This window comes from Bison bison, unplaced genomic scaffold, assembly GCF_000754665.1.
Source record: "Bison bison bison isolate TAMUID 2011002044 unplaced genomic scaffold, Bison_UMD1.0 scf7180017864072, whole genome shotgun sequence".
Classification (NCBI taxonomy): domain Eukaryota; kingdom Metazoa; phylum Chordata; class Mammalia; order Artiodactyla; family Bovidae; genus Bison; species Bison bison.
The window spans coordinates 13,766,790-13,777,912 of record NW_011494644.1 but is presented as its reverse complement, the minus strand read 5'-3'; the positions used below and the strand labels follow the sequence as shown (position 1 = coordinate 13,777,912).

General features: G+C 44.6%; 1 protein-coding gene across 1 annotated transcript in view; it reads right to left on the bottom strand.

Moving 5' to 3' along the window:
• Nucleotides 1-1,980: 1,980 nt before the first annotated feature.
• The window catches only part of CALN1 (calneuron 1), a gene marked incomplete at its 3' end in the record, with an annotated part of 184,001 nt that continues 174,858 nt past the window's right edge, over nucleotides 1,981-11,123 (bottom strand). The window contains exon 3 of the mRNA XM_010837462.1: nucleotides 1,981-2,093. Within this exon, the coding sequence (XP_010835764.1) occupies nucleotides 1,981-2,093 (113 nt within the window). The remainder of the gene's footprint in view (nucleotides 2,094-11,123) is intronic.

Genomic DNA, 11,123 nt, shown 5'->3' with positions numbered 1-11,123 from the left:
TGCCCCCCCCTCCTCTCCTCTCCACCACTAACATACACCAAGTTCTGCTCAACTACATCACAGCAGTAACAGCCAACACACACGACTTTGATGAATAAAGGAGAAGACAATAAGAATTCCACAGGTTATTATTTGCTACACAAGGGAGAGGTTCTGAACTGGCAGCCAAGAAATCTGTGAGTCTCACACCCAGACTAAGTACCCAGGGAGGACAGACACTCTGGGGCATGGCCCTCGTGTTAGTAGCCAATCAATTCCATCTTCACTGATACCAGTTTCCTGCAAAGAGCCAGGCGCTCAAAACTTTGGGGATGAGCACCAACTGATAAATAGCCCTTTTTGCAGAATCCCAATTGATTTTCTTCTCCCCTTGGCCCTGTGGGCTAGAATGCCAGGAATGAGTGAGCCTTGGAGAGCAGACTTAATTTGCAAGGTGAGCCTAGGGCCTGGTGGGCTCACTTCTCAGAACACAGAGAACATCCATGGTCAGTTTTCCTCTAAGATAGGGAGAAACCAAAACCTGAAAAAAATGAAAGACCGTGACAGCAGTGTCAGGCCAGGAAGCTGAAGCCAAAGTACAGCCACATTCCCCTTTGTGGTCACCGGTCTCCAAGGCGGTCCTCAATGACCCCTCCTCTGGGGATTCACTGGGAGGAGTCCTCTCCCTCCACTGAATGCGGATGCACTTTGTAACCAATAGGACTGAGGTATAGTTGAATTACAGTGTTGTGTCAATTTCTGCTGTAGAGCAAAGTGACTCAGTTATACATATATATATACATTCTTTTTCATATTCTTTTCTATCGTGGTTCATCATAGAGTATTGAATATAGTTCCCTGTGCTATACAGTAGGACTTTGTTGTTTATTCATTCTCCCCATACCAGTTTGCATCTGCTAATCCCAAACTTCCAATCCAACTCTCTCCCACCCTCCTTCCCCTTAGCAACCACCACTCTATTCTCTGTGAAGGACTGTCTTAAACATCTTTTGTAAAACCCATAGTGATTGTTAGACTACGGGATAAGTAACAAGTTCTTACTAAGTACTTGTTGGTTATATGCAAGATGATAGATTACGACTAGAGGTACACTGCCGACTGCAATCCTTAACTAGATGAGAGAAATATCGTTGGTTAAGGGAAAAAACACATCAAGAAATTAAAGAAACCACCCTGTGTTGGAAAGGTATTTTACATGTCTAAACTATAATTCAATTTAACTTGACAAATTATATTCACATCTTAAAAATAATTATTGATGAGCCATTCCCCAAATTCCATAATCATAAAATAATATTCACATTTTAAAATTAAAGAATATAAAGAAATGACTTATAGCACATCAAAATAGTTCAAAGGTCATTGTTACTTGGAATTTCTAAGACAGCTTGCAGATAGAAACAGAAGCAAATTGAGAAGTATCAAATACAAATTTTGAGATAAAACCCTTCTTTCCTCTTGAGAGATAGGATCCAAACACACAAGGCAATCATATCATCCTCTCAGCAAGGACCTCCTGAACCAGGAATGGCAGTGAGCACAGGTAATACCAATATGTCCTTCCTAGGTGTCTTCAGGAAAAAGGCTTTTGTGAACCAGAAGAGGAGGAATCTCATTTCTCCAAAATGTAAAACTATTTTTGAAATAAGGAATAAATAGGGAGATATTTCACTCTTCCAAGACTTAAAAGAGTATAGTTTTGATACTTGTTTTCAGGGGACCTAGGAGAATCTCAGGGACAGGGGAGCCTGGTGGGTTTCCGTCTATGGGGTCGCACAGAGTTGGACACAACTGAAGCAATTTAGCAGCAGCAGCAGCAGTATGATCTCAACTTAGTTGTCCAGTTCAAGAAATGTACATCAGTCGAGCCCAAAAGAGAGCTTCATATGCTGAACATAAGCTCAAGAATTCACAGTCAAATGTTAGTCCCAAACCCATGTTTACTATCAAATCTAATCTTTAAACAAAATCTTAACTCACCTGCCAGAATATGCTGTCTATTGTGTTTCCAAGAAAACCATCGCGACCTTCTGAAGACACCAGTTTGGGGCCAAGAATGGTCATGAATTCATCAAAATCCACCTGGCCATCCCCTGGAAGGAGAAGATATAAGTATGAGTTGAAAAGTAGCTGAAATTGACCTACCCAATGTTTATTTCATTATTTCACTGGAAATATGAAATAAACATCTCCGTGAAATAAAATCATGAAATAATTTGAAATAATGAAATAAACATCCGGGAGTAGATGAATAAAATAAACATGAAATAAACATCTACATGCTTTTCTACACAGCATGACCTTGATCAATGAAGAGCTGGAACCATTTCTGAAAACTGTGCAACATCTTAAAATACCAAAAGACAACCAAAAGAAACTGGCAACAATTAGTACCTCCAATACCACCTATCCCTAATCATTTGTTACTATTTATATCTAAATCCCAACCAACACCTCCCACAACCTCACAGGTACTGTAATTCCTGGACCCCAAGTTGCCTAGCTGTACAGGAGAGAAATCACACCTTTATCCCAATCTCTTCCTTCATACTGGTCAATCACACATAGATTTAGTCATCAAATCTTACTGATTTCACTTGTTAAATACCTGTAGCTGCTCTACCTTCTTCATTAATTCAATTGCTAGTCCAGTTCCAAAAACACTGTGGTAGGAAAATGTTTCCAAGAATGAATGTTCTAATAATAATTACAATATTACTAGTAGAATGACTTTTGTCCTCATATTCTCACCTCCATACTTTCTTCCACACAGTTGAGTTTACTTCTCCCAAAGCCTATCTGATCCTGCTTTATAAACTTCAGTGGCATCTTTGACCAAAAATAAGGAAACCACCTCAGAACCCACCCACCTCAAGTCCCACTATGCCTTTTGACACCTTTTGCTCCCCACCTCTGCACAAGATGTCATGCTATTTCAGAGCTCCAGACCTCTGTACACACTGTTCCCTCCATTTGTCTACTGGGTAATCTCTAACTTGTTTCATAAGATGAAGCTGAAATATCATGTTCTCTTTTGATATTTTTCCTGACCATTTCTCATCTCACTAGACAGAGTTGGGCAAACTTCTGTTTCTCCTACTAACTTAATGTGCACCTGTTTAGAACTGATTACCCTCTATCTCAGCCACTAATGTGCATGCCTGTCTCCCACCTAGATTGTTAGCTCTGCAAGGCCAAGGACCCAGTCTGAAAAGTCTATATTTGATACCATGGTGGGCACTCAAAGTGCCCTTAGAGAATGAATGATATCTCTTGCTTGTATTTTCTTTGCTCAGTTCAACATGTATTGGAACTTCCATGCTAGAGCTGACACTGGCCAAGTGAACTTAGGCCAACTTAGACAAAAGTGGACCTTCAGGGCATGGCCTGAGCCCCCAGGATTCATCAGTGTGGCATTCTGCATGGACTGCTTGGGAGGGTGTCTCCACCAAGAGTCACCACACCTTGGTCCCAGGTGAAAAAGACAGCCCAGGTGGCTGCATACAAGCTTGCCAAAGTGCAGACATATCAATCCACTCCCAGAGTGTAATAGCCTTCCATGAGCCTTTGCTGAAAACCTACTTCCAAAATTCAAGCAGATGTCATCATCAAGATGTCAATAATTCAGAAAAAGACAGTCCAGGAACAGATCCAAGTGTAGATAAAACTTCCAAGAGGATAGGAGAAGCATGACAAGTCAGCGGGAAAGGGAAGACTAAGCCACCAAATGGGGTGGGGCAGTCCAAGGACCACTGAGAAAGGAATGTACCTCTTACCATTTGACAAGATGAAAGGATCTAAAATTTCACCCTGGCTGGTCATCATCAGCCGACAACAAGTTAGCATCTTGCCTTTCAAACCAGCAAATACTTCTTAAAAGAATACTGTTCAATGCTGGCAGAGATGTGGAGAAGACACGAGCTCTCTTATGCACCCCTGTGTGCTCATCCTGAACACTGACTAGCAGGATTCAAAATGCTGTATCCTGCTGGTTCCTTTTCACTTAACAACTTCACTTTTAAAGAAAAAGACAAAGCAAGGAAACTACCTTAAATGCAGTCCAAGATGTTTACCCAAAGATAAATCATCCAGTATTTGTGAAAGTAGAAAGCTGGAGGAAGCTGAGAATGGCCCAGTCTTGCTGGTATTCACAATGAGTTAGCACCACATGGCTCCCAGTCTAGGACAGTCACACTTGTTATGCTCATGCACTAACCTGCTGCTCACCCCAAGTTGCTCCTGCTAGTCAAACCTGGCACTGGGGACTTCCCTGGCAGTGCAGTCATTAAGAATCAGCCTGCCAGTGCAGGGGACATGGGATCCTTGCTCTGGGGACTAACATTCTACAAGCCATGGGGCAGCTAAGCCCCTGAGCCAACTACTGAAGCCAGAGTGCCCTAGAGTCCATGCTCTGCAACAAGAGAAGCTACCATAATGAGAAGCCTGCATGCTGCAACTAGAGAGTAGTCTCCGCTCACCACAACTAGAGAAAGCCTGCATGCGTCAATGAAGAGCCTGTGTGCTGCAATGAAGACCTAGTGCAGCCATAAATAAATAAACAAAAAGCCAGTGCTGGATGGCCAAAAAGTCTCAGACCAGAAGATGCATTCTCAAGAGAGAAAGTGTCACCTTCAGTGAGATGGAAAGTGATTCTTAGGGGACAAAAAATATCTTAGGCATTACAATCATTAGTGGCCCTCCTAAGGTCACAGTACATAAAGAGACATATGCACACTATATCTGTACTATTAAAATGCCATGGGGTTGGGGCAACTAGAGAAACAAGTGTCTTAAAAGGCATCTGAGCAGGTGAGTGGCAGAACAAGAAGGAGGAGCAGGACAAGAGGAAGAAGCAGACAAGGAAGAGGAAGTAGTTTGAGAAACACTAGACTGGATAATGTCTCAAGTACAGTAAGTCCCCTCCGTGCCAATCGTCAAGTCGTAAACTTTCAAAGATGCAAACATGCATCTAGTTCCAGCAAGGAACCAGAACCTGTTCCATCAACGTCAGGCATGAGTGAAATTGCAGCTTGCCCTCCATCTCCTATTGCTGACAATCCTTCAGTTCCACCATCTCCCACCTCCTCTCCCTCCTCCAGTTGGTAACCCCTGATGCCAGCCCCTGGATGCCAGCTGTTGTGCTGTACTAGTATAAGATGAGAAATGTTTTCTTTATTTTTTGTGTTTGTTTTTTATGTATTAGTTGTGTGGAAAGTATTATAAACCTATTACAGTATAGTATGATATAGCTGATTGTGTTAGTTGGGTACCTATGAACAAATTAGACTTAAGAACAAACTGGACTTACTAATGAAACCTGTTCATATGTAGGGGACTTACTGTACTATGGTTCTCCTTCCAGGGACCTCCTTCTGAGGTGCTGGTCTAGTAACAATGGGCATCACCCCAACCGTCTGTCACCCAGGGCAACGGTTCATAAAGGTTTAGAAGCTCGAAGGTGTGGATCATTCTTTTACAAAGACCTCATAAGACCCTATCTAAAATACATCCACTGGGCTGGGTCATACAAGCTTCTGGCCGGGGTGTAGTAGGCACTCTTACTTGGGAGCTGAATGGAATGGGGATGGGGGAGGTCCAGAGTATGTGCCAAGTATATTTCTCAGTATATTAGGCACCTGAGGACCAGGAGCATGAGGCTGTTTTTAAACAATCTAACTTTCAGGTAAGAGGAAAGTGATCACCCACCTCTCTGAAACCTCCCCCCAACCCAGGTGATGGGAGAGCAGCATGTGGAACTGGAGTCCACACAGAACCCTGGTCAAAGTCATCAGGGAGCACTCACAGATGGTGCCCTTGGCTGAGAACATCAGCCTCAAAGTTGACAAATGGAATTGATGCTTCCAACCATATCCTGACCTCGGTGAAGGGAGCAGCTTTTTTGCTCCCGAAACCGCTGACCAGAAGGAAAGAGCTTGGGTCATGGTGAGCAACCCCAGGGTGGTGCCAGCTACAGTGCAGGGGCACAGGGGACTTGGCAGAGCCTTTCTGCTAGTTGGAGGAGAGGTCTGGTTCATGGAAGGATTTGTTTCTAGCTATTAAGCAGAAGACATTTGGAACCTCAGATTTCTTATTGGTCAAAATGTGATTCTCTCCTCCATTTTTTTTTTCCATTATCAATGAGCCAAGGGAGATTTCTGCAGGCCCATAGTTGGAGAAATAAGAGGGATGCCTCTTTGACTTTGTCTATGTCTCTTGGGATCTTCTCAGCTCTGGCTCCTGAGCATGTGCATATTGCACATTTTCTGCAGACCCTCAGTACACAGAGTCCTCCTTCACATACACAGCTCGTCACTGGTCTTGCCAGGAGTACAAGATTCTATTCAGATGGAGACTGAATAAAAGTCCCCTTCAGCAGATCCTAGTTTAAAGGATAGACAGGACTGGGAACACTCCGTAAGCTTTCAAAGCTGCTCCTAGCAGTCTGGCCCCACGTCCACCTCACCCTACCCCACCCTGCATCCATCCCAGGAGTACTGAGAAGAGTATAATTTCAGACATATCTCCCTAAGTTCCTTATACAAAAACTAGCCGCCGGCAGAGGCAAAGTCTGGGAAGTCTGGTGATGATCTTAACATCTAACATACTGAGCATTCACAATGCCATGGCATCATTGGAAGACATTGCACAGCCTAGTTCACTGAAGTCTGCCAGTAGCCCATTTTACAGATGAGAAAACTGATGCACAGAGAGGTTCAGTAACTTGCAGAAGCTCACACAGAGGAGCAGAGCGGTGATTCCCAACCCAGCAGCTTGCCTATGCTTTTGCCTCCTCTCTGGAGGCCAGGTGATGTATGACACTGTCAGGAACACTAATTCATCTGACCCCAGTGTTCCCTGGCTGGGGAATGCTGTGGCTTCTGGCACAAAGAGGCAAATTGAAATCTAAGTTGTCTTTTTGTCTAGTTATCAAGTCTCAGGGCAGCTGCTGGAGGCCTTTATTAAGCATTTAAAAGAGTCATAATAAGTAATAGGAAATATTGATTTAACATTTGCTATATGCCAGACACTGAACTCAAGGTCTGACATATTATTGTGTTTGATTCCATCCCAACACTGTGAATAGGTTCTGCCCTTCCACATTCTACCCTTGAGAAAACTTCACCAAGAAGAGGTTAAAAGGAGCTGGGTCAAGGCTGGTCAGCTAGTATATGCCTGCCGAGGGATCAACTTGGAACTCTTGATTTAACCCCCACGTTGCAAAGCCTTCCTCTATGTCAGAGGCCCCAGTACAATTCCTGTTTCAGGTTACACCTCTCTGCAAAGTCTGAGAGTATAGTATGTTTTCCTACTGAGCTTTTAGGAAGGAATTTAGTGGGAACTGGGAAAATGGCCTTTAGAGGCTTTAACACAAATGACCACTGTCTGAAAGCTCTTTGTTCCCCCAAATTGCCATCCTTCCTGCAATGAGGGTCTCAGTAATTCTCCTTGGAGGGTCAGTTCTCAGAGGATCCAGGTCTCTCCCATACAATCCTATAGGCACCCTCTTCCACCAGGCCTGGCAGGGTGACATCAGGCAGGGGACATTCACGTGTCCCCTAAAGACATCAGGCTGGCATTCACGTGTCCCCTAAAGACAAACCGGACATCTTCCCAGACCGCCCTCCCCTGACCCTTCACAGAATGCAGCGACCTCCGAATGCAAAAACTTCATTTGGTTAAATCATTTTACGAATCTTTAACAGTAAGTGCAGAGCAAAACAATGAAACTCACTCCAATAAGGAATCATTCCTAACCTCCCCCATGCTTCCAATATTATGATCCACTTAGCAAGACAGGCAGGAAGCTAACCTGCCCAGGACCGCATCTGATTGCTTCCCACTGCTATGTAAGTCAGAGTAATGAACTTGAACGAGGGCAAGAAGCTGCGGGAGGGCCAGGACTGCACAACATTCGTTAAGACCAACCAGCTGAAACTTTCACCAAGAGGTAAAATAACAATAAAAATCCCTGCAAAATAAAAGGAAGGAAAGGCATATTCAGAAAAAATGATGGGTAAAGAAGGGTAATGAGGAGATAGCTTGGGAGGAAGAAGAAATGTCTGCTTGAGACTCTGTTCCAATCAACTGACTCAATTCCAAAAGCACGGAGATGTGAGGTATACGGTGGGGCAAGAGAGGGATGAATAGACACAGGCTTACCCTCCAGGAGGTTGCAATCCATCACCCAGGGCAGAATCTAGTAGGGGCTGGGACTGACCTAAAAGCATTGAGCTAGGGCAGCACCACAGTAGGAGCAAAGGCTCTAATCTGGAAATTCTCGATGGCTCAGGAGTGAGCTGAGAAACAGAATATTTCCTGCCATATCAGTAAACAAGGATATCACAGTCATCGGCAATTGCAGCCCTCCAACATGAGCCAGTGAGCCCCGAGGAAATTCAGGGCTGAAAAGAACACCTGCCAACTAGCAGCCAATAGATTGCAGGCACTCCCTGTGGTGAGCCCTGAGGGAACATAGGGTGTGAAAATACAGGATTCTGGCCCCAGATAGCTCAGGTGCATACCTGAGGAATGATTTCAGTGAGCTTAGACTCTTGCATTTTCCCATACTTAGAAAAGTGCTAAATGCCTTAACTCGAGATATCTGGTTTTCTTCAATTAATAATAATATTTTGATGTTCCTGATAACCTGCGCGTTATTGAAATATTGTTGTTGTTGTTTAGATGCTAAGTCGAGTCAGACTCTTCGTGACTCCATGGATTGTAGCCCACCAGGCCCCTCTGTCCATGGGATTTCCCAGGCAAGAATACTGGAGTGGGTTGCCATTTCCTTCTCCAGGGGATCTTCCCGACCTGGAATCAAACCCATCTCCTGCATTGGCAGGCAGATTCTTTACTGCTGAGCCACCAGGGAAGCCCCTTATTGCAATATATCCTAGCTATATAGCCTATGTATTTAGTTCTCCCCCTGGTCTCCTCAGAGTGGTTTCTCGGGGCTCTCTTTAATGCTGTCTCCTGAGCTACAGTCCTCATTTTGCCCCAAATAAAACTTGACTTGCAGCTCTCATGGTGTGCACTTTCTTAAAAGTCAACAGAACCCTTAACCCGTAAGGGAGGGGAGGTTCTAGCAAGCTGAAAGAGGAGATGAGCATCCTGAATACTTCATGGACCCCAGGAAGGATGTTGTGTGACTGGAGCAGTAACCACCCTCCCTTTATGCTGGAACAAGGACTCCTGTGGGAAGAGAACAGGACAAGATAAGCCCTGCTTGTTTCTGATGCAGCGTCAGTGTGAAGTGTCCAAGTGGGGAGTGAGAGCATCACCCCATCCACCAACTCCACCCAGTGAAATTTGTGTGCCTAATGCTGAGAAGGCAATGGCAACCCACTCCAGTGTCTTGCCTGGAGAATCCCAGGGACGGGGAAGTCTGGTGGGCTGCCGTCTCTGCGGTCGCACAGAGTCGGACATGACTGAAGTGACTTAGCAGTAGCAGTAATGCTTCCACATCAACCTCTTATAATGTGTTAGGGACTGAACTGTGTCCCTCCAGAATTCATTGGTTGAAGCCCCAACTCCCAGTGTGACTATATTTGGAGACAGAGACTTGAAGGAAGTGATTAAGGTTAAGTGAGGTAATAAGGGTGGGACCCTAATCCAATAGGATTGGTATCCTTTTAAGAAGAGAAACAGGGACTTCCCTGGCAGTCCAGTGGTTGGGACTCAGTGTGTCCACTATAGATATCATGGGTTCGATCCCTGGTTAGGGATCTAATATAGACCTCAAAGCAGCTGGTGACACAAGCAAGGTTCTTCCTTGTGAAGGCTTGACTGTGGGCAGCAGGCTGGCTCAGCCACTATTCTGAAAGGACTAGCATGTTCTCTCCATCCTCTGCCTCTGTGCTCAGAATTTTACATACTTAAGTCCTCCTACTTCCCAAACTGCCCAATCCTCAACCTGCCTGTCAAAGCAGCTCCAAGGCCCAGACAACCCTAAGCAGTGCACAGGCCGCCGGCAACCTAGCATCCCGGGAAGCCTGTTTCTCATGGGAGCTGGACGTTAAGCAGAGCTTTTACACCTCTTATGCATCCTAGAATGATAGAAAAGATGCTTCTACTTCCGCTTTATATCCAAATGGGAAATTGCAATTGACCACAGTAGAAAGTGGGCTTCCCAGGTAGCACAAGTGATAAAGAACCACCTGCCAATGCAGGAGATGTCAGAGACATGGGTCCGATCCGTGGGTGGGGAAGATCCCCTGGAGGAAGGCATGGCAACCCACTCCAGTATTCTTGCCTGAAGAATCCCACGGACTGAGGAGCCCTGCAGGTGGGCTACAGTCCATAGGGTCACAAAGAGTCAGACACGCCTGAAGCAACTTAGCACACACACATGCACAGTAGAGAGCTGAGGGATAGTGAGATAAAGGAGGGAGTTGGTGGAGGGTGGAGACATGTCCTAGCCTTGGCACTGCTCACTCTCACTTCCCTTCCGAATAGGACCAGGAAGTAATCAATAAGGCTGGTTCTCAGGAGGTGTGCAAAGTTTGTGCTCACAGCTGGGGCCCATGCTCCTCTGGTATTGTTTCTCATCTATGCTATGGGTCCATCCAAGCCTAATCTGCTTAGAGTTAGCGCAGCCATACTACCTCCTCTCTTATTTTCTGCATACGGATATAGCCCACGGGCAAGGCTGAACATACACAGGCACTTTTTTCCTTATTCCTATTGCTCTTATATTCACATCTTCCTCGGGGATCCATGTGGAAAAGAAACTGTCAAAACAAGACAGACCATGCATCTTACTAGCACCAAACTCGCCTTCTACTCCAATAGCTGCAAGGTCATTTCTAACCTTCAGAGAATAGTGTTGACTAGAAAGTTTCAGATCTGAAGTACATCAGGGAGTAAGTTATGAGAAAATGGATGCAGTGACTTCAGAATAATCTTGACTTGAGGATCACAAGGAACAGATATTGAGCACAGTTTTATGGACTTGTTGGTCCTTTGGATAAATGTCTATTTAGTTCCTCTGCCTATTTTTAAATTTTTTTTTTCTATTTTATGTTGTACAGATGTTTTGGTGTGGACCATTTTAAACGTCTTTATTTAATTTATTACAATAGTGCTTCTATTTTATGTTTTGGATTTTTGGCTGCAAGGCATGT